The sequence below is a fragment of the Carassius auratus genome, chromosome 26, assembly GCF_003368295.1.
Source record: "Carassius auratus strain Wakin chromosome 26, ASM336829v1, whole genome shotgun sequence".
Lineage (NCBI taxonomy): Eukaryota > Metazoa > Chordata > Actinopteri > Cypriniformes > Cyprinidae > Carassius > Carassius auratus.
The window spans coordinates 4,222,570-4,247,206 of record NC_039268.1 but is presented as its reverse complement, the minus strand read 5'-3'; the positions used below and the strand labels follow the sequence as shown (position 1 = coordinate 4,247,206).

At 37.1% G+C, this 24,637-nt stretch overlaps 2 protein-coding genes across 4 annotated transcripts in view; one reads left to right on the top strand and one right to left on the bottom strand.

Moving 5' to 3' along the window:
- lrba (LPS-responsive vesicle trafficking, beach and anchor containing) overlaps positions 1 to 24,637 on the top strand; it is a 240,783-nt gene that overhangs the window by 136,946 nt on the left and 79,200 nt on the right. For 2 of the 3 annotated variants that reach the window (XM_026203765.1, XM_026203762.1), the window contains exons 37-39: positions 13,622 to 13,746; positions 19,095 to 19,235; positions 21,125 to 21,261. In XM_026203765.1, the coding sequence (XP_026059550.1) occupies positions 13,622 to 13,746; positions 19,095 to 19,235; positions 21,125 to 21,261 (403 nt within the window). The remainder of the gene's footprint in view (positions 1 to 13,621; positions 13,747 to 19,094; positions 19,236 to 21,124; positions 21,262 to 24,637) is intronic. The other variant, XM_026203763.1, reaches the window with a different exon arrangement.
- Positions 22,666 to 24,516, bottom strand: mab21l2 (mab-21-like 2). The gene has a single exon (XM_026203769.1). The coding sequence runs from the start codon at positions 24,142 to 24,144 to the stop codon at positions 23,065 to 23,067; it is 1,080 nt and encodes a 359-aa protein (XP_026059554.1). The 5' UTR covers positions 24,145 to 24,516; the 3' UTR covers positions 22,666 to 23,064.

The window sequence follows — 24,637 nt, the reverse complement described above, 5'->3', positions numbered from 1 at the left end:
GATATAGAGTACCATTAAAAAGCGCAATAAGATTTTTTTAAGCTGTTCATTTAAACTTTCTATTAATCAAAAAGAATCTCAAAAATGTATACGTTTTTGAATGCCAAATTCTTTTTTCTTTCTTTCTTTCTTTCTTTCTTTCTTTCTTTCTTTCTTATCCACATTATTCAAATGCTTTTGTAAAAGTAATTGTTAAATTGTACATTTTCAAATGTGATTACAAGTATTCCGTGTGGTCGTTTAATCAAAACAATTATAAACTGCATGTATTATAATTATGAACAGACAGTTTTTTAAAATAGTTTTTAATGAAGTACAGAATGTCACGCTGCAGGACACTGCTGTCACATGGTTTCATCCTATAGAATATATCTTCTGTAATATCTTATAGGTCCCAGTGCATGTCAGACAGTTTGTTCCCACCCACTGAGAGTACAAACATTGTACAGCATTTAAGGTTGGTTTGGAGGGACCTCTAGAAGTTCAGTCCCTTTACCAGTGTATGCTTAATGCGTCTGTAGTAGAGTACCAGTACTGCCCAGTGTACTTTATTATGATTATCTCCTCATCCGGACACTCACCAAAGGCTTATTAGTTCCTCTGTTTACTCTTTAATGTTGCCAAAGCTATACAAAGAAGGAAATTGATGCTAAATACCCTGGTTCTTTGTAGTATAAGACTGTTTTTGTACATCAGAACAGAGTGATCTCGAGTGTCCTTCTGTTAGTTTCATTTTTAGCTGCAAGGGTCTCAGTTTTATCTGACCTTCACTTTCTCTTCAGCTGCTTTTACATTCAAGAGTAAACAGAGATCCAGTCTCTCAAAGAGCTTCAGAATGCTCAGATCAGTTTCTATGAACCAATTATGAACCATATTATTTTAAGAATATCTATCAATTTTATTTTATTTATTCATTGTAAAATGAAAAGCACTACAAAGGTGTCATGAAAGTGAATGGATATGGTGCTTGCACTGAGTCTTCTGAAGCTGTGTGATAGCTTTCTTTGAGAATCAGATCAAAATAAAGTAAAAGTCTTGGCATCCAACCTGACTTTCTTTGACACTCGTGAGAGAAGTAAAAAAAAAAAAAAAAAATGGAAAGAAAATAATTCATGCTTCTGGTAAATGCAGCCCTGAATGATTGTTCAGAAACAGGAGTCATTCATTTCTCATTCAAACATGATTTATTGACAAGGTTTAGAGATCACCTTTACTGTAAAGCTTCAGTCCCCATTCATTGTAACTGCACTGAAACAAAAATTGTCCTGTGCATTCTTTGAAATTTCTGATTTTGTGTTTTACAGAAGAAAAGAAACATTTATTTTTTCATTTGCAGAAAATAAGTAAGTTATACAAGCAAAATGCAGAGGACCATGAGAAAAGTTGACAATGACAATCTTCTCCACATTAAATCATCTGCAGAGGTTCCTCATGACAAACTATAAATGATTTTATCAACTTGGCCTGCGTGGTCCTGGCAAAGATAAGGCAAGATACTTAGCAGATTACAGCATGTCATAACATATACATGTCCTGCTTTTATTTACATTTCTTCATAAGCTGTTTAACAAGTACCATTAATGGCTCGGTTTGGCTATAAACACTTGAGAAACCATGTACAAACATCCCACAAGACTGTGGGCCAGATAGAGAGAGAGCAGCTGTTCCGCTCTCTTTTCTCCCTCCTTATCCTCCCTTCTTCATCCATGATGAAAACAAATGAGATTTTCTTCCACAGAATCTCAAAACCTTTCAAACAAACCGCCACGATACACCTAGACGTCCAACCTCTTACTTGAGACGTTAGCTGTAAACATGGATTAGCTATGTAGAATATCTGTCATCTGTGGGCGACTCGCAACACATTCGTGCTTTTCACATGCAGAGCTTTTCTGAGCCCCATTTCCATGCCTTAAACTTGACAGCTTGCAATGTCTTCCCGCTCTATCTGTAAACCTCCAGAGAGCATGTAAAGGTTTGACAGCTGCAGATTCCTTGGGATATCTCACATAAATGATGCGAAAACGGCTTCTCACAGCTCTCCTCTTTTGCGTTATGGAAATGGATTAAAATATGTCCTAATGAAAACATTTAGCTCTGACTGTATATACACAACAGTGGCCCAGACTGTAAGAAATAGTAACAAAGTGTCAAAGAAGGACATATTAACGGCTCCCGTAGCGCTGATGTTGTCCATATGTTAGCATGACAGACTCCACATACTCCAGAACTCCCAGAGTTCAGCAGTCACATGAAGTGTTCCACTGAAGATGCAGAAGTAGTGCTGAAAAGACATTTTGCCACTACTGATTTTGATCCAAAGAAAAAAAAAAATCTTAGACCAGTAATTCCTTTGTTTGTCTAGACTGTTTAACACTGCTGATTAATGCTAGTCTGTTCTATCATAGACAGATCATAGAATCATAGACTAAACTAACCGGTATCTTTTTTTTTTTTTTTTTTGGTAAAGTAGGTTGTAGGGATGTAACAATATTATCAATATCAAGACATTGCAATAGCAAAATGTCTCTATATTATTGTAAACACATGATGATATGAAACGATAGGTCTTCCAGGCAAAAAGTGTAGTTTTTAAAATATATTTGTTATATTGATGGGTTTTTCTTAGATTGCATCACATATTATTGACTTCATATCACAATAATATCATATTGTGAGATTCTAACATCGTTACATCCCTAGTAGGTTGGCAGAGTTATCCTTTGGTTAAGATACAGTAGTTTTTGGGCCGGATTCACGAAACATTATTTTAAATATTTTTTTAAAAAGTCACTATTTTCTTCTTGAGAATATTTTGTTTTCCCAACAGTGCTTCCTGAATTATGTTAAGACATTCCTATGTTAAGACAAAACCCAAGAAGAGTTCATATTTTCTGAAAAAAATAAAAATAAAAATAAATTTGCATGTGTATTCTGAAGTGACATCAGTGATCTTTTATGTTAACAATGATCGTTCATGAGTGTGAACATGTTATTACAAAAAACTAAATAAAAAAACCCCTAATAAAATGAGTCAATAAAGCCCTTTTTTTTATGACATAATTTTCACCAGCCTTTGGCACATGTGAGCATGTCCATATACAGGATGTCTTAGAAAGCGCCAAATGACAGAGCACAAATAAATTTTGAGAAAGGGTTAAGACAAAATAAGTACTTAAATTACACAGCACATAAAAAAAAATAAAAAAAAAATAAAAAAAAATATTGTGCATGTACACTTATTATTTATTTATAATTTATCTTTAATATTTATTATTAAAGATAAATAAATCAAGAATATTTGTTTGGTGGGTTATTTAAATTTTATTTATTTTTGCCCTTTTTACGATAGGACAGTGTAGAGGAGACAGGAAATGAAGTGGGAAAGAGAGGGGGTGGGACCAGGAAAGGTCCTAGAGCCAGGATTTGAAATCAGGACACCTGTAACACAACAGCCTCAAATCTCGGCGCAATGCCCACTAGGCTATAGGCACAGACAAGTATGCTTATTATGATTATTATGGTCATCTGGAGGCAGTGCAAAAAGATAGCCTTGAGGTGTTTTTCATTTAGTTAATAGGTGAGTCTTTGGGCAGCAGCAACGTTGGTCTTTTCAGCAGGGCTGTGATGCCAGAAATGTTGTATGCCCTTATATCACTGCAGACTTGATCTGTATCATGAATATCAATGACTCATGATAACAAGTTATCACACAAATAGTTGATCTGAATCAGGCTTAGTGATTGTGAGGAAGTATGACCTCAAAATATTTATCAATATTCAGGTGAAAGTTCAACATTGGAACATGGTTCAGCAAAATGGTTCATTCGGTAGCCATATTTGTAATACCCATTTCAGCCATGCAAGTACAGGTCTCATCAACCTAAATGGGGAAAGACCAAAATCTATGGTAACTGGTTGTGCTCTCTCATTCATAATGTATATGTATGAGTCCATTTCTTTTATTCATACATTTACACACGTACAGTCTCTGCCTTATTCGGGCTATTGTCAAAATGCCAGTAGAAAGGTCTAGAAATGATGGCTACAGGAAATACAATTACTGATCTGTTGTCTAAAAGGGATTCTGCTAAGTATCTTTTTTTAGCTAAATATAATAATAATAATAAAAAAATCTGTGTTCCAATTTTAAGGAGACCGCAAGATTCTCTGTACTTTTGTCTGTTGAAACAGAGTGATTCTTAACACTCAAGTTGTCTTATCTGTCCCTTAGACTTTCCCATCATCCTCTTCTCAAAGGAGGCCTTATAATGGAATGTCCCTACATAAAGTAGCAAACGGGCCTCTGATGCAGCGAGAGCCATTACACACAACACCACGCACACTTTTCCTCTGTAGCAACTCAGATTTATGAGTTTCATATGCCCTTAAGAAAGTATACTGCCGTGACAGAGCAAGGTCACGATAGGAGGCCCTGATCAATATTTGAATGAAAAGCCATTTGGGAAGTTTTTAAGGCCTTTTCTTCCCCCCTCTCTTTCTTTCTTTCTCGCTCTCTCCCAGGAACGACATCAGGAAAATATCGATTGCTGAGGTCCAGTAGTTAGTCAGAGGCTATCTCCTTTGACTAACCCCTTAGCACTCTGTCACCCCCTCACTACGGTGATAGATTGTTACTCTCTGGGCCACAGTAATTACACGCAGCTCCGGTCGGGTCATTTATTTCAACACTTTCACCATTTACCAAAAAATCTCCTTTATCTTTGTGACCCAGCAGTTTGCTTTTGCAGCGAAAGCAGAAAGAGGCACACATAAAATTCTCCCTCCCGCCCTGGAGCACGATGGGGCATCCGTTACCCATCTCACCCATATTTCTTTCTTTCTTTCTTTCTTTCTTTCTTTCTTTCTATAACCCTATGGGCTTTTTTCTTCTGTCTTTCTGGACGTTCTCTGTCTCTTTTATTGTTCTTGTCTTGTGTCTTCTCCATGCTTTTAAAAATTCAGGAATAAATTGCATTTTATAATATATAAAAATGTGTATATATGAAGTTATTTAAAATCTTAATATTTGACAGTATTGCTTGATTTTTACTTTATTTTGGTCACATAGGTGAATTGGTGACCCTTGGTGGTGGATGATGGCGATTTGTAGATTGTAAACCCTTCTGACCATATCACAGTGGTTCTCTTGTTTTTCGTTTGATGATCGTGAGATTTAATTAAATTCAAAATACGTAATATTTAAGATACCTGATGGTTGGGAGGGATTTTATCAAAAAGTTTTAATAAAAAAATATTTCTATATTTGTTTATTTGGAGTAACACAGTTGTCAAAAACTATTTTTTGTGACTTTGAAGAAAGTTAGTGTTATTGTAATTAATATATACATTTTTTTTTAATTAATCAGTGTGTTTTGGTCAAATGCTACCACATTTGCATAATGAACCATAAGTATTACAGAAATTACAATAGAGTTTTACCATTATAGTTTTTCGACCCAGTGACTGAATTGTTCATTATCATTCTTTCTTTGATCTGGAGAGTGTTGGAGAAAGAACCATTGGCCCTGATGAATGTATGAAATGCAAATTAAAAAGATGACAGTAAGCAATGCATGAATAAATACAAACCACTAAAATGCAGAGAAAAGCCATTTGTTCTCCTTTAAGATGTAGCACAGATGCTCCGTCACTGATGTCATTATCATGTGCTGCTCTTGACCTTATGTCTACCTTTAGAAAGACATTAGCATACACTGCACAGAGTCAACATCACTGCCTCCGACTGCTCTTCATGGACATTGCTACCTTAATCAGGCAAAGTCCCTCTGATTTCCTCTCTCTCAGTTTAATTTGAGACTCCAGACGGCCACGCATCTCACGATTGCCAGTAGTTTGACAGAGAGACCCGAGCTTGCCCTTCTTCTGCATGACAAATATTCAATTCATCCGTTCAGTTTCCATAAACACATGGCTTATGCAAATCATATGAAATAATCTCAGCGATACAGAGCAATTTAAGCAGTGGCAATCGCAGGCATTAATGAAAAAGGCACAAAGAGAGATGTGTTCACACCGACTCTAACTGCATTAATCCACAGGAAAAGGTTATAAATGACTGCGAGTTGTCTCTAAAATGCCCTGTGCAGGAGTGATGTATGAAACTTGTGCTCTGTCTGGCCCGTTTGTTATGCTAAAGGTCACATTATTGTCATTTACATAATCTCCATGCCAGAAATGAACACCATGTAATATCAGCCCAGAATACACACGCCTGCACATATGTATGGCTTTTGAACGGATAGCCGGTTAGGAAACCATCATCACTCTTGCAGGATCATTTTGCCCTTTTTGTAAATGATGTTGCATCCTCCGGCAGCTTTCAATGTTTTTTAATGGGTTTAAACTCATAAACAGGCCACACAGGTACCAATAGACCAGGGTTTGATGTGTTTTTCTCCATCCTGATAGATGGCAATCGTTTGTCCTTGTCAAAAAAAAAAAAAAAAAAAGAACAATGTGATATCATCATAGGAGTCAAATATTCAGACACACTGACAAAATCAGCATTTTGTAATGGAGCGTCTGAACGCTTTCCAGTAAAGATTAGCAGCAAAGACCTCATAGAGAAATGACATTATGAAGAACGTCTGAATGTGTGGAAGGTGATTTGGTATCTAATTTTATTATTTCCTGTCAGACATTTAATCAAGGCCATTTTTGTCATTTTCATGTCAGCATATGCATTGTTTCTTTTTCTGTTTGTTGTTCTTTTTCTATTCTTTTTCTCCTCTTGCTTGTAGATCAATATATTTATCATAATTTGTCTAAACTAGATTGGAAATTACACACAATGAAAAAGATATGGTTTACAAGTGATATTTACATTAAATGGGCGATATGGCCAAAAAACCAGGCCATTAATTGTGGTTTTAAACTACTCTTTATGGTCAGAACATGAGAAACAATTTTCCAGTCATTTTTCCTCAACAAAATAAACATCTTAATAGAAAAATGTATTTATTAGTTTCTGCATGTTCTAATGAGTGATATTGATATGGTTTCAAATTATGAAACGGGTTTGTGTTGGCTGACAATATTAATAATGATATTACTTTTTTTTATCTCTTAGAAATTCTCATTTATCAGTAGTATTAGCTTCAGTTAGGATGCAGTGGTACATTTATGTACATTATCAAAATCAGTAACAATTGTATATCGTGAAATGTAATTATTCCGACTGTTTATTTAATTTATTTATTTAATTATTTTTATTAACCATTGGTCTCTCATAGTAGCATACATTTAGATCATGATAACACAGTTAAAACCACACATATAGCAACTCAATACCCTGATAAAAATGTTACTATATGGTTTCTAGGTATTTATATGAAAACAATACCATTCCTGTAAATACATTTAGAATAAATGCACAAACCCTGTAGTTTTATCACAAAAAAATACTGTTATTATATTATATTACTCCTAAAATACATTTAGTAAATGTCTACATTAATAATATAATAACATTCAATATGAATACCCACATTTCTACCACAATAGCATTGTGCAGTTACTGGGGCTACAGTAAAATCATGGTAAATGATGGCGATTTGTAGATTGAAAAGCCTTCTGGTATCACAGTGTTTCTCCTGTTTATCAACGCTGATTCATCACTTTAAACTAGTCATTTGTTCTTACCTGAATCCAAGCGCTTCACACTGGATCTCGCACCACTGTTTAGTCTCATCAGCGACTAAACACATCTGCTCTAGTGAACTCGAACTGCGCAGCTTTGAACTTTGAGCAGAACGGATCGACGTGGTTCAAATGAGTAGTGTGTTTAATTCTGCTATTGGCATATTAACATTATATTGAACATTTATTGAACTATTGTTATCGTTTTATCACAAAAAAAATAAATATCACGATAATTATCGTTATCGATTTATCGCCCAGCCCCATGACCACGTTTTACAAGAAGATACTATATTTCTGTCTTTCTTCTTAATTTTTTTTTATTTGTTTCTTTTAATTTCTTTGTAATTATTTGTTAAATTTATTAACAATTTCAAAGTAAATCCTACACCATTTTTTTTTTTCAGCCATGTATTGAAAAAAGTATTCTCTAGCCTCCAGGCCTGTTGTTCTTGAGTGGGCATATGTGGTTATACTTGTACCTGTGTGTAATTTAGAGCCGGTGTTTGCAGCAAAACCCTTGCAGGCTTTTATAACGCTGCTGGAGTGCGAGACTGATGCCATTCTGAAGTGTGGCGGCACAAGCCAACCTCTCTGTTTCAGCAACTTCCAAAAAACACCTCATTAATCCCACATCCACACACACACACACACACACACACACGCACTGAAATTCTCAACACATGGCCCAATTAAATGCTTTGTTTATTATGACACCTCCCTCGAGTCAAGTAGACTTGAAGTGTGGCTTGTTTTATGCAAACCTACAATTTAGGAGCGCAATTGAAGCTTTAAAGAGGACATTATAAAACATGACCCTCTTCTCTGTTGATTCTCTCTGTCCTACTGTTTACTGCTCGCTCTCCGATCTATTTCCCTTATTCATTAACTCAATGGGTCACCATCTGTATTAAACTGTATTACGATTAGCCCCCCGTTCATCATCTCTGTTGGTAAACCAGTTCAGATTTACAGCCAGCGACCCAGCACTTACACTGGTACTGGGTGAGAAGAAAGACTTCAATAACTCCTAACAAGCGCTTATAAAAGTCCCAGCTCATGTTAAATTCTCGCCCAATGTGGTTTACATTAAGCACGTTTGGAGGAGGGTTTTGAGTGTTGCTTTCGGCGTATGCAATAAGAGAATTGCAACTCCCCACTGCCATTTATGGGTCTGTTTCCGTCATGGCTGCTTTACGAGCGTACTAATTACTAATTGCGCCCGTGCGGCATGGATACGTGCCCGGTTCTAGAGGCCTATTGTGTTTTGTAATTGTCGTTGTCTTGAGAAGGCGCTGGCGTAATTCCTGTTAGGAACCCCCTTTGGAAGAAGGAATGGATGGATGGATGGGGAGGGTGGATGAATAATTCATCAATGCTGTGAAAACACTTGCTGCGTGGAATGTGCAGCTGATTCTGCTGCTGGGATTGATGGCGGTTGGATAACACACATGCACACTCTTCCTTTGCCTTCATTAGGGCTCTATTGTCACAGTGTCTGGGCGGCGGTGGAGGCTGCGAATGCGTTTCCAGCTGCTAGACTAATTGCAGTGGCCGGCGTGGTGTTGTATTGCAGACAGATTGATCCTCTTTGTATCTCTGCTCTCTCAGAGACTGACAGGAGAGGAGCTCCTCGGATCTGCTCTGTGCCTTCGGTGATCATTTTAATTAATGAACGTTGGAAGCCAGAATGATGGAGTGGCTATTTACATGGAGGAAACTATCACATGCAAACACCTCGTCGCTGCTTAGAGGGAAATCTGTTCACGGACAGACGGGACGATATGGAATGAACCCAACTCTCTGTCTCTCTCCTACCACTTTTTTTGTTGTGTTGTTTAATGGATATGTGTCGGCTGTGTTCCTCAGTCTTGAATTTTTGACATTTGTGAATATTGTGCATATTTGTAATCATTCCTGAACACAGTTATTCGCTATAAAGGAGAACCATTGTAGCGAAAAACAACTTATTTTTGAAGCAATTGAATGTTGACGTAAAAAAAGAGCCAGTTTGTCTGATTGATGAAAAAATGATTAACAGTTATTCCAAACAGTAATTCATAGTTGTACTTGGTGTTGGGCCATATGACCAAAATCCAATATCACGATATGAGTGATTTTATACTGCTGTCACTTTAAGAGCTGCCCAGATCCAATATACTGCTACACCTGTGTTTTCTTTCTCAGCTGTTTGCTTTCACTTAAATTACTGTGTTTATGAGGATACTTGCAAAGGCAGGCATTTTGACACATAAGTTTGTATTTAACCGTTCACGTTCTATAAAATGGCAAAATAACTCTGTTTAATACTCCCGTGCTGTATGAGCACTATTTTCACATATAGCTAAATTAGTTATCTTTCACTGAAGATTGCATTTTAGCTGCTTAAAATCACTTGTCTTTAAACCACAATACTTAAAAACTCATGAAAACGATAGGTTTGTGACCACGTAACGCATCAAAGTCACATGAGCGCATAACTGTGATAAAGAGGATAGTCCAAAATCAAAATTGTGCAACAATTAAGAGTTGTACAGTTTTACAACTACAGTCATGAGTGCACTCCCTTTTATATGTCTTTTTCTTATGTTTGCATTCTCATATAGCACTGGGAAGTCCCCTGAATCCTCCTATCAGCGAGCATGATTTCAATTTATTTATTTATTTTTATTTACATTACTAGCTAAATCTGGAGCCTTATTGGCGACCTTGAAGATGAAGGAAGTTTGTTTTTCATCTTTTTGAATAGTTTTATATTGTACCACCATTTTTTTTTTTTTTTTGACAATGTAATTCACAATGCTTCATGGGATTTTAGTTCATTCATAAAAGACCTTTGCATTTTTTCAAAGTTTGTGGTGATGCGATTCACCCTATAGCTTGTTGGTTTAACTTACAACTCTTTATTGAAGATTTTATTTTTTTAATTAAGTAGAAATTTAATAATAAGTGGGTGCTCAAGGTTGCACTCTACTGGACCTCTAATACTGCTACTCGTATGCATTCCTACTGTTTAAATATTCATGCATATTTATGCTTTATAACATAGGCAAGCTCATAATTGCATTACACTGGGAAACAAGTGACTGCAAAATAGGAATATAATGAATATACTTTAGTTCCATCTGAATGCAATTAGAGGTAGGAATTGAGAAAAACAACTCTGTGGGATACACTTTTAAGGGGGGACTGTTCGGGGCCTGGTTATTGTATTGTTGTTGTATTTATACACTCTCATTCATTAGTGATTAGGTGGACCCAAGAGACTGGAGTCATGCACTATTTTTACTGCATGTGTTTTGTGCATGTACACTATGTGCTTGGTTCCCGTTCTTTACTAAAATATCAGTTGTAACTCTAAGGGCTTTTTCTTCTTTTTTTGGTGTTACTCATGTCTGTGTGTAAACATTTCCTTTGAAACATTTAACAGAAAGGCATTGCTGTCTGCCTGAGCCGTAAATGGTCTCCAAGGAGCTGTGCTTCTCCAGGAAAACTCACATCTCCCTTTAAATTACATCTCCTTTTCCTGTCTTAAATAAATCAGTTATTAATGTCTCTTATTAGTCGAGCCGGTGAGCTTTTCAAGCGAAGAGTAAAATTGTTTTTATTTTCATGTTTAAGCGCTCTCTTTAGTTTTACGAGATGGGATTTGTTTTGAGCCTTTTGCAGCAGAGCGAATCGATCGCACTTCTGAGAAAAACCTGCAGTGCTCGGATAGCCCCAAACCTTCTTGGCCCCATACGCCCGAGAAGCTATTTTAAGTGGGATTTTAAAATGTGTATTTTGCATGCCATAACTATTTCCAGAAGTATTTCTGTCTGTTTTTATTTCTCCTAGAATCATTAATTCTGAGAAGACTTCCAGTACCACTCTTTGATTTATCTATTTTCTCAACTCCTTCTTTCAATACTTTCCTTCTTGCTCCCTTTTTTTTTTCTCCACCTCTATGGTATTTTAGGTCATAATAGCGTGTTTGCTGGCGATTGTTAAAGTATGCGGGCGTAAAAAAAGAAGGTGAGCACTAGGGAGGGCTCTTAAGTGGCCGTTATCCTGATTTATTTGGCTTGGGTGTGGAGGCCCTGTTGCACGATAAAACTTCTTCTCACTTCCACAGAACAGAATGGACTTAGAGAGTTATATTTCACAGCGCCTACAGTAAATCAGCCGGAGGACGGCTACAGAGCCACTGCTAAAGCCATTCGCTGTCATCCCCCCACCACAAGCCCCTTTCGCTTGCTGGATCACAGATGATCCGCCAGGCCACTGGGATCGGTTCTTCTGGATGGCATATGATCACTGATCTTCATGTTTTAAGATTCACCAAACTATCATTCCTTGAAAATTGCACATGGGTTTCTTTAGGTTCAGAATTACTCTTTCTTTTGTGTTCGTGTGTAATTAATTGCTCGTGCCATTATGCATTACTGAAAAAAAGAAGAGTTTAATTTGATTCAACAAATTATACCCTTCCCTCCCCTGGCCCGAAATGAGTTCATTTCGTTTCAAATTAAGCAAGCTTTTGGATATTACACTCATTTATGGTGCTGGAAATGTATTTTCCGTGCCCCTCAGGGGGCTAAACATAATGAATATTTCAAGAGATTATTTTAATTAAAGTCCTTTGAATCTAAATTGGGTAATATCTTATAATCGTTCGCCTGACTGTATCTTCATTAAAAGTAGAATTTTCCCACACGACTAGAGAAAACACAAAAACACAAGATAGAAAGAAAGAGAGAGAATGAGAGTGAGGAAGAGCTTTAGTTTTCTTTACAGTGGTAAGAGGTGCAAATTGGAGGGAAAATGGCTAAAGGTGAAGGACACCGAGTCAAATGTGGTCCCTCTCCTCAGCATTCCTGCTGTAAGGTGTCCTGCTGGGCTTAGAAATGAGCCTGGAACCACAGCACTGGCTCATTCTGTGTGTGTGTGTGTGTGTGTGTGTGTGCTGGATTGCTGTGTCAGCAGGCTGATTCTCAGCGTGATGAATTTAGCTCTCATCTCACCTTCTTGAGGTGCCGCAAAAATCTAGGCCTCTCCTTCAGTGTTACTCCCAAGGACAAACATTTCTGGAGTTCTGTGCAAATGTGACTTCTAAAATTAGAACACACATGTATCATTTTAACAGTTTCATTTCACTGCTTTATGCTAGGTAGATAGATTGGCAATTATTTAGTTCATTTTATGTTTTTTAAATATATAATATATATTTTTAATATATTTATATAAGCATGTGTACTGTGTTTTTTTTATATATATAATTGAAAATTATATTATTTAATATATATTTTTGTGAAATGTCTAGCTTGAAAAATTTCTACTTTCTTGACTCTTGGTTGGATGTGGTTATTATTATGATTGATTTGTTGTATTTTATTATTGGTGAAATCCATATTTTTTTTTAGTGTTCAGACACTTTTTAGTGCATCAATCTGATTCCATAATGTTAAACTATACACATTTATACAGAATTTATCTACTGAAATAATGTACAATGTTTGCAATCCAGCCTTTATTATATTGTGCAGTACTACATAGTGTTCATCCCAAAACAGGGAAAAATTGTTGATTTAATATTTAAAAATTTTATTATTTAATAAATTGCTTGACATTAATATGTTTCCTATGCAGTTAATATGTTTGAAAACTAAACCCTTTAAATAAATCTGGAAAAATACAACTACTTTCAAAGCCCAGGTAGATTTTATTATTAACAATAATTATCATAATTACCATAACTGTCTGATATTAGCCATTCTTTAGTTAGTGCACTTTGCACTGAAGAAGGTTGCAGCAAAACAAGGACAGTATTATTCAGCTCTGCCTGTGCCACTTCTCACTGCATTGGCTAATTGCTAACATATGTGCCCCTCTCTCTCTCTCTCTCTCTCTCTCTCTCTCTCTCTCTCTCTCACACACTCTCTCTCTCTCTCTCTCTCTCTCTCTCTCTTCCTTTCGGCAGCAGACCGCGGGAGTTCTGGCGCCTGGACTACTGGGAGGATGACCTGAGGAGACGCCGACGCTTCATCAGGAACCCGTTTGGGTCCACACACTCTGAGGCCACACTCAAGGCTGCAGCAGAGCATGGTGGGTAATGCATAGTCACATAATATCATGCGCTTACACTCTTTCACACACAAAAACACAGCCCGGTCTGTAGAGCTATAATGCTTTAACCTGTGATAACAGGTACACGGCTGTAAAAGTTAAAGTCACTGTAAAATCTTTCTAGTGCAACAACACTCAGTAAAAAAAAACATTAAATTACATTTTCTCACTGTCCTGAAGCCTTTGTCTCTCTGATAATATTATGACAGTAATTTGCTGCTAATTTGTTTATTTACCACGTGCAGTTCCTCTCATTAGCTCAGATATTTAAGTACGGCTAATTGTTCTTAAATTGTCACTGTGTTCCTTCCTTCCCATGCATGTCAGCAGCTGGTATTAAAGGTTAGTGGAAGAGCTAATAGCAAAGTTCTTTGTGTTTGTATTCGATGTGTGTGCATCAGCGGTTGGGATGCTAGTTTAAAACTGTATTTTTCCATATTACAAATTACTCATGATTTAATGAAGTTATTTACTTTTCCAAATGAGTTTTATTGTTGGAGTTTATCCACACTACATGATACTAACAGAAAATAAACAATTTTAAAGCTATGTAAGGGCCAACATTCTAAAATGTTAGCTATATAGAAATAATTAAATTCAGAGCTGTATTTTTTAATTAAGTTAAATTAATTAAGTTAAATTTGGGTGAAAGCAATAAAGATATAACACATCGTTTTGGTGACTAAAAACAGCAATAAGCAGCAGCTTTTAACTAAATATTTTGAGGACTTTTATGTAGAGATTTTCACTTCATAGAAATTGTAGGTGCATTGGATTAAATTTTTTTATATAAACTAGATGACAAAATATATACGTACGGGCTTTGTATTTTGTCTATTTAGATTAAGTAGAAAAATATAATTGTGTAATTAAAGTCCCTTAATCTGGTTCAAAATGAACATAAATAAAGCACATGAATTTAAAACATATTATGTAGTGTTTTACATGCAAACATGTATAAAGTAGCTTGGGATAAGTTATAGCTTGTCACTGAAAAATCTATACTGTTTAAAAAACATGAAAAATCTAGTTAAGTAAGTGACCCCTCAGTGCTGTGTATATTCTTCTCAGTTCTGTTTTAGATCGTATCTACTAAAGAATCTCAATATGTTATCATAAGACACATACAACTACTTCGCTGCACGGAAAAACCATTAAAAAAAAAAAAAAGTTTTGTTTGTTATCATGCAACGTCAAAAAACGTACGTTTCGAAATACTCTAGAATATAAGAGTATAAACGTAAGCCAGTTTTATCATGAAAAGATACATGCATATGTAGATGTAATATTGTTGCAAACAGTTTCCTTTTGCATCTAATGGAGAGAAATGAATGCATACATTTTTAATTATTCACTTGTACAGTACAGAAATGAAAAAACGAGCCCTTTCAGTTGTTTCAATGACTTCATTTATATAAAATCAGCATAATTTACTACCTAATATTTTTTTCTCATTATGTTTTCTTTATAATGTCATCACGTTTGAAAAATGCTTCATGTATTCCATAATGAACTGCACATATTGATAAAAGTATGATTTATCCATTCTAGGCTGGTTTTTACCATGTTCTTGCAAGTAAACATGTGGTTATTAAACTCATCAGGAGCTTGTCTTGCCTTTTCCAGCCTCATTTAATGTCTTTATGATTGCGTCTGTGATCAACACATTCTCCTTATTTTTAGATGTACAGCACGCTCACTTTAACCCATTCCTCCTACTCTTTTTGATTTGTTATGTTTGAATTGAGCTCTGCTCTATCACTTCATGCAGCGCAGTAATGCATACAGCATGTGAGAGTTAAAATGTTTTGCAGACACCTTTGTTTCTGACGAGCTTTTACAGTACTCACACTGAGAGATAGCAGGCTTTACAATCAGTGCCATTCAGCACTTGGACTTGAGCAGCTTAACCTATTGCACCCCTCAGAAACAGGGCCATTTCTGAGAAAAAATGTCTCCAATATGTCACTGCTTAGTCCCCCTCAGAATGACACAGGTCCTCAAGACAAACGACCAATGTGACAGAAGTCAATAAGAATGTGATCTAAAAGCAATAAGTGCTCCGAATCCCAGCATCCTCAGAGACTGATGTGCCGCCCTAATGGTCATAATATGCAGCTGAATGGAGGGCCCTGAGGGGACCCAGTGATTTCTCTCCATTTGCTCCGTCCTCCACTTTTTCTTTTCTGTATTCTTGCATTTTTCTTTTGCTAACTTCGGACTTGGTTAAGTTCAAGTGCTCCTTGAGGAACACTTTGGCTCACCTTTGAAATGGAACCTAAAAGTTTGAGGCCTTAAAACCCTTCATTTTACTCAAACGCTTCCCCAGTGACCATCCAGCGCAGGAAATAATCAATCCTTCCATCAAGTATTTATGTGCATATATTAATTGTCTTTAGCTTTATCTAAAAACCTATACAAACTGTTATGTCTCAAGTGCATGTTTGATCAATAATTTAGTTTTTTAATGAAGTATATGATTCTTAACGCATAATAAGACGTAGTTATGAAAAGTGAATAAACAACAAAAAGCAGCTAATTGATGCTCATGATGACCCCCTCCTCCATAGAAAGCTGTGTCTTTACTGCTGACCCTAAATTTGTTGCGGAAGTGGAGTGAAAGACTTGGCCAAGATCTCAAATTTTTAAACAGAGCACAAGGGTCATATCTGGCTGTGATTATTCTCATGACATGTGGAAGAGAAAGTCATGATTGTGTGTGTGTGTGTGTGTATGTGTGTCATATTCAGCAATCCAGTAGTCAGATTTTGCACAATACTTGGAATTTAGATTTAGATACATATATAATGTACATTTTGATGAATGAGGCATATCATTTTCCCCCTCAAATAACAGTGATATACATTTAAAAGAAACTGCATTTCTTATTTGATGAATACAGACAGGCTTGTTTGCAAATTATTTTTTCATCACTCAAAATATATCATCGTATCAAAACCTCTCCTTTTCGGCATGCACAATTGCGATCATTCATCGCCAGCCAGGAAACAGTGGCCCGATTTACACCCCTAAGGCGGATGGCTGGTAGTTTGGTAAGATATGTATTTATGGCTGGAAAGCGCCATCTTTTCTAGGGATTGATTTGTCTAGATGCGGGCTACGGTGTTGGGCAACTCACAGCAGGGTAAATAACTGAAGACTAATGTCTCTGTTCCTGTGATCAATACGCACCTCCTGACTTCACTCCTGGCTGCACTTGCGTTAAAAACAAATTTGTTAATTCTGACAATTTAATTGCTTTGCCTCCGTAGTCGCATATAAATGAGCATTTGAACTTGCACGGAAAAAGGAAACAGAGCTTAAAAGTGTAACGCAACTGCATGTATTTACATTAGCATTTGCTGAATGAGGGGAATGAATGAGCTATTTAAGTAAAGCTGATGTATGAATGTAATCTTACAACATGGGTTTTTGACTCGTTTAGGTCACTGGTACAGTTGTTCCTCTCTACAGGTTTTATTAAAAAAAAATTTGTCTAGGTATATGATGTTTGCTTGAATGGCATTATTTAAGTGGATTTGCAGAATACATTAATACACAAATATTTTTAAAGTAAATATTTTTAAAAAAAACACGTGTCTTGCTGGACTTCTTTATCTTATTTCTGTTATATTAATTTACATGTTGTTGTTTTTTCTTATACTGTCTGACATATTCATGCTAATATTTGTTCTTCATTCTCTCTAAGTTTTCCTGTTTATGTTTCTCGTCAGAGTGAGTTGTTAAAAATGTGGCTTTACAACGCGCAGTTTTCTTGCAATTTAAGCTGTGATTTGAGAGAATATATATTAGAGATTTGTCATTTATTGCAGTTTGGCATGTATTATATTACAAAACATTGGGAAGAAGTGACTCCAGATCAGTTAGCTTCAGACACAATAGTAAATAAATAGGAAAACATATTATGGTTGACTTCACAAAAGTAACTCCATATTTTTTTGTCACATCCTAGTGTCCACTCAGTCTGGCATGAGCACACAGGCATGTGGTATGTATTAGGAAGCTGGTAGTAATTTCACTGCTGCTAACTACAAATTCTCTGGGGAGAGTTAATTACAGGAAGACCGTTCTAAATATCAGTGCACCAGCATACTTTCCATGACAAGAGATTTCTTTGCTCTGCTTTCCTAATGGTTTAGGGCTCTATTTATAGAGTGGTCTCAGGGTTTTGCTTCAAGTGCAAATTCAACCCCCCTCAGGTGATGTATCTGGAGAGAGAGGGCAGAGGTCACATGGCTCCGGACCGGACTCTGAGTAGCTCAACTACAGACAGAAGCAGTCTGATGAGAGACTGCCCCGTCACCTCTCTCTGTTTACATAGATGAAAGATTGCCTTTGTTTCTACTGTAGACCCATTTTTGCCCCTCACCACTTGGGAATGCAGTGCTCTGTAAATGTTTACAGATTACCATTTTTCTTAAATAATCTATGCGGAACCTCAAGTCATGTACAGTTGAAATCAGACAGGGCCACTTCTGATTTTTGTCAGGGGTAAGCTTGGCATATGGAGCCGAATATATGTTTGTCTGTTTCAGTTTAATTGCGATTCAAAAGGTTTTAATGTTAACAAGTAGTTCTGTTATTAGATATTAGTATAAATATTAGTTTTTGGACTGTAAATCAATAAAAGAAAGTTCCATAAACAAGCACGTCTTTTGTAGATTAACTAATTGAATTAGAACGTCTATTATGGACACATGCACACTTTGGTCAGTTGATTATGTATGTTTTATTATTTCTGATTATCATGAAAACAACATGCCAAATGTAATTTTTGAAAGAAAAAGAACAGTGTAGTTGTGGGGAAAACTCAGCAATGTCTTTTCACAAAATTCGACACATTCAAATACTTAATTTACTCAATTAAACTAACAAACTAAATTAATTTCTCCACGGCAATTCTGTTTGCCATCGTTATGTAAATGAGCTGTTTAAATATTCAAACTATCAAAATAATGCCAATGAAATTTTATAGACGGATACAAAAATATAATAAAGAAATAGATAGTTAAAAACCATAGCTAGTATGGTTTTGATGTGTTGTTTTCATGTCAACTCGAGGACATTTGGGACAAAAATTATATTAAAGTGGTATTTATTCATTGTTTAGAATTTTATTATAAAATATAAATTAACATTCGTCTATAATAGGCTATAATACTAACCAGCGCATTAATTTTTTTAATATATTTTTTTATTTTTATTTTAAGTCAACTTACCCGAGTAGAAGTGAACTGACAGTCGTTTAAAGTTTTTGCGCGGTTACGCTTGGCTTGAAGGAACGTGATGTGTTTTGTTTTGTGCAGCTCCAGAGGAGGACGTGCTGAAAGGCAAACAGTCCATCAGGGGTTCAGTGCTGGGGAAGCAGAACTCGGAGAGCGAGCTGCTCTTGGAGGACGATGACACTCTCTCATCCTTGGAGGAGAAAGATTTGGAGAACCTCACAGGTACAGAACAGCAGCCCATCGACGCGCCACGACAAACTAGAACGCTCTCATCATCAACGAAACACGCTGAATTTGCATGTTGTACAAAGCTCCATTTAAAATAAGCGCCGCTCGCTCCAGTGGGCGCGCGCACTGCAGCTCCGCTGATGATGGCAGAGCTCTAGTTTGTTGCGTCGCGCTCTGGCGGTTTAGATGGCGTGTCACCCCCTTCTTCTCGGACGTTAATGAGAGGATCACACCATTGTCTGAAGCAGTCCTCTCTCATTAGCGGCCTGTGATCGGGTGAGATTTGAGCGAGGACTGAACAGCGCTCCAAGGCCCACATTCATGACAGAAGCCAGCAGTGAGCTACTGCTTGCTTTTAAACAACTAATAATTCAATTATTTTCGCCTTACATATTAAGTTTATGTAAGTAAGTTAATATATGAAACGTAATGCTTAAATTTCTTCCTTTCATTTCATTAGCTCACTAGTATTCGAATCTGACGGACAAAAGCAGAATTTTTTTTATTTTGTTAGAACCTCTGAGTTTCTTCCGAAAAACCACGTTCATACTTAGATTTCATATTTTCAGTAATTAAGTAAAAATAAAAATGTCTAAAATGGGATTATTTTAACCTTTTAACAGTGTATATTTTAAAGCGGGGCTTTAAATGCACGAGGAGGACACTTCATTAAGCACAGTTATGTTTATATTAATTTTTATATTCAGTTATATTTTTCCTTATTGAAAGTCTACAGGTTCATAATCTGTTTAAACCGATTTTTTTTTTTTTCTTGTAAAACTTTTATTATTTTTCATGAATGCGTTTTTAAGTTCTTTATATCATTTGGGCAGGCAAGTCTGTTCTACAGTAAAATGCAGTCTCTCTCAAAATAAGTGCGAATTATTGTGAAGATTCGCATCGTTGCAGATCATCCATTTAGCAAGCTGTTTGATTCAAGTGTAATAGAAACATGTTCCGGTTTAGCGGGGGGAAATATGTTATTTCTCAGCCGTATTATATGCTGATGAACTTATCTGATCATGCCATGCGTTTGTGAATTGAAGGGTGCTTGGGGAAATCAAACATGGGCTTGTGGTCGTACTGACTGCAGCGTCAGTTTGCAGGCGAATATCCGATGCTTTGCGCATGTAGAGAGACAGAAATTCCCCAGAGCGACCCTTCAGCATTGTCATGCTGGCATAAATTAAGATTGATGACAGATTAAACCCAAAGCCTGCGATCAGTGCGCGCTGATTGACAGCGGATTTCAGCGCTTTTTGACATCGAGGCTATACCGTTTCTATGACAGATGAAGCGCTTAAATATGCCATTGTGTTGAGATAATCCTATTTATGGATTAGTTTAACGAATTTGCTTTTTAAAAATGCGATCTATTTTAATTACATACTTCTTGAATTAATTGTTAAGTAATATGTAATGCTTTATTTGTTTACATTCAACAAATCTTTAGTTCCTTACAGTAATAAATACAAAGCTTGTAATATTATGACAGGCAATGGAGCATTACACAATTAACATTTGTAAGGTTTTTTACTGTTAAATTTAAAAAAATTAAAAGAAATTGCATGCAATTAAATATCAAGCCTAAATAAATGCATATAGTGTTTGTTTTATTGAGTGATCATTTGAAATGATACTTATTATCCTAAATGAATGTAGCTTTACTTTAGAGCCCCCCCCCCCCCCCAAACTTATTAAAACTAAAGATGTTCTATTAGGAAGTCAATATGTGCCCTTGTTGAGTTTATGTGTTTAAGTAAACACTCTGTACTCCTTTGAAATGGTTTCTATGCCAAGGGCAGTAGAGGATGGGGAAGGCGCGCACACACACACACACACACACACACTTACTAACCGCTGTGCTCTTCTGTGATCCGTAGGGCCTGTTAACCTGAGCACCAGCGCACAGCTGGTTGCGCCCGCTGTGGTGGTAAAAGGCACACTGTCTATCACGGCCCTGGAGTTATACTTTGAGGTGGATGAAGAAGACCCGAGTTTTAAGAACATTGATCCCAAGGTAAGAGGGTTTCTCATCCAAAATGACTCCAATTGTCCCTAAGCTGTGCACACTAAAAATTAAGTGACTAGCCGTAGTATGACCAAGGTCCTTTAATGTGCTTTCACAATACTGGTATGTTTTTGTATATATATATATATATATATATATATATATATATATATATATATATATATATATAACTACCTTTCCACATACAGTTTGTGAGTAATGACTTTTTGTGGTCGTTACTGCATGGCCATATCATAAAGACAAAGACAGAAAAGGCTTTACTGATAGAAAAGCTGCTCTCTTTCCTCAAAGCATATTGCATGTGTTTCAACTGTTCAGAACATATGTGGGTCAAGGCTATTAAAGTGTGACTTGCCATTATCACTGGCGTGTAGCTGAGGCGTGCCATCAAAACTCCTGACTATTAATGCAAATAGTTGAAGAAGATAACTTAATTTGTAACATTCTTCTGAATTCTTCGTTGACTAGAAGTGTTGTTTTGCCTTTGGAAGAACAAAGTATCAACTTTCAGTATTAACTATGAAATTATTTGTATGTGCTTGAAATATCTTGCTTTCAATACAGTTATTTTCCTAAAACTGGATTAATGATATTTAGATGTTTTTCCTGAAGTAACAGGGTTGTGAAGTAAAATGGATTCTTTTGCCATAATAAAATAGCTACATTAGTATTAGATTATTTATTTATTTGTTTGTTGCAAAACATTGTCTAAGTATTCCCTTCAATACACTTTTTAATTCTAGTAGGCTGCTTTCATTTACAATAATTAATCAAATATTTTTTTTCTTTCTTTCTCTCTTTCTTTCTTTCTTTTTTTTAACGGGGGTTTCCGTTAAATTAACAGAATTCTGTACTCCATTATCTTATTATTATTCAGTCAAAAAAGTAGAAATGCAAAATGTCGTTATTTGAACATTGTATAAATTGATGTTTATATGATTTGGTTTTAATCTGTGGAATTAAGTAGACTACTGTTGGTGTATGTGAGAGATCGTCTGTCCTTTTTTTAAACATTTTATTTAGAAGTGTAAATGGCCTTGGTTGTTACACTAAAGTGCGCTGTATTATCGTTATTATAATAAAAAAAATTTATTTTGTTGCTAGTCTATTTAAAAATATTTGTATAATTTACTGCAACAGGCCTCACGTTTTCTACGTTTCGTTTTCTAAGAGTTTAACTGAATGAGCAGGCCACAAATACACACTGTCATAATATTACTTTTAGCTATGCTTTTTTTTAAGTAGCGAAAACAATCCCAAAACTATATGCTTAATTATTTATGCATCTATCTTATGTTATTGTAGTCCCATTAATTTCAGGATTTTTTAATTGAGTAAGGACGAATGCCAAGTTTAAATTTCATCGTGTCATGGTTTTATTACACGTTTCAATTTTTGATCACATCATGAAAAAAAGAAGAAGAAAAAAAAAGAACTTGGCACGCTACATTTTGTAATTTGCAGTTAAAGATCTTGTGCATATATTTAAATAAAATTTTCACTTTGTGAAAACAGTTCAAACAAACAACAAAATCATTACACTTAGTTTGAAATGTACCTTCATTTCTCTCTCTTGCAATGTCCCGTTTGAGCCTTGGCAAAAACAAATGCTTCGGGTTTTTTTTTTTTTTTTTTTTTTTTTTTTAGTTTTATTTTAAGTTTTATTTTAATCTTTTATTTTCTTGGTTTCATTACTCGGAGAGCACCTCGATCACATTCTCTCCACTTTCAGTGTTGTGATCTCGAACGTCCGTTAATATTCACCGACATAAAATGTCCTCCATTTGCATCTTACAGTTTATCCAGACTTTTAGCGTTGGTAAGGATTTCTCTGGCCAGTCTCCAGGTCTGTTTGGCCGCTGTCTCCAGGGCTGAGTGTGGTTTACCCTGAAACAGGTCTAGATTGGGTAAGAAGTAATGTGGGCACCGGCGGCACTGCAGACAGGAGATGAGCTGCAGCAGAATACCGTTCAGACGGTCGCCGAGGCACGACTCGTCCCAGTCAGTCTCCCGAGGGTGTTTCTCGCACTCGTACAGCAGCAAGGTCTTCATGTGGTAGTTATTGAGCGGCTGTCCCGGCAGCTCGAGGTGTCGATCGCGGAGAGTCTTTAGAATAGAGAGGCATTTCTTCCTGCAGCCCGACATCAGAAGCCTGTTTTCGGCCTCGCCGAACTGCAAGACCCAGGCGTCGCTTTCCGCCGAGCTCTGTTTTCCCGTTAACGAGTAGCACTCTTTGGAGAGCAGGTTAAAACCCTCCGCTTTCACCTCCGCCACCCGGTTCGGCCCGGGCCACGGGATGTGAGGCATGGGCCACTGAGCAGCACTTCTAGGCCAGATGCCCGTGCACTTGAAGGCCGGGGTGATTTGCACCACGTATCTCTCCCGAATGCGTAGTTTCACTTCGCTCGTGTCCGCCACCATCTTAACCACGTCCCGGTAGCTGCATTTATCCACGGCCTGTGCCACTAGCGTCTGGAAGCGGGAGCGGATCTTTCGCGCCGACAGATAACCGGAGGCGGTGATGAACTCCACCCACAAGGACATGCTCCTCTTACGGCCGTCGCTGAGTTTGAGCACCGCGCAGCCCGGCAGAGAGCCGTCATCCACGAAGTTGAAGACTCCCATCTGGTTCAGGTAAAGCACGACCTCAAACTCGTTGGGTGCGATGACCTCCATGCCCTCATAGCGCGCGTCTATCTCGCTCAGGGAGCTGATGAAACGGGGCTCCTGGACCTCCACCTCCTTCAGCACGTCCGACACCACCTTACACACCTCTCGTATGGTCTTGGCGATGGCCGCTTTGCGCGCCTGGCATCTTTCGTTGTAGTATTTATTCAGCTGGTAAACCAGCTTTGCTTGCGTTGCAATCATATTGGGGCACAGATCCGGACCGTAGACCGGAGTTTCGCAGTACGCCGATGGATCCAATGCTTACCGGTGAAGCCAGAGGCACAACTCCCAGCAAAGTGAAAAAAAAAAAATGAAGAGATGAAGTTTGCGCCCACAGCGGATAGACGTCAAGTTTGGACCAGGAAACGGATGGATGCAACGCAGTGCGACTTTTTCCAACTCGACTTGAAAGGTTTAAAGGGTTTAAGTTGTTCTCCGAGCCCGTATCAGCTGCAGGATAAATCTCCGCGCGTCATGTCATCTCTCTCTTACTTGTGTTTGCGCGTGAAAACTGTGCGCCAGTGTGCAGTTGTCCAGACTCAGCCGTGAGTGTTGGAATTGTTTAGTTTATGAATGGTCCTCTAGCTGGAGTGGAAAGGGGACGGGCATATCGTTCTGGCCAATCAGCGGACTAGCTGTCAGTGCAGTTGGCCAATCGCAGCCTCGGTGCGCTGGAGAGACGCTCTCCTCCTGA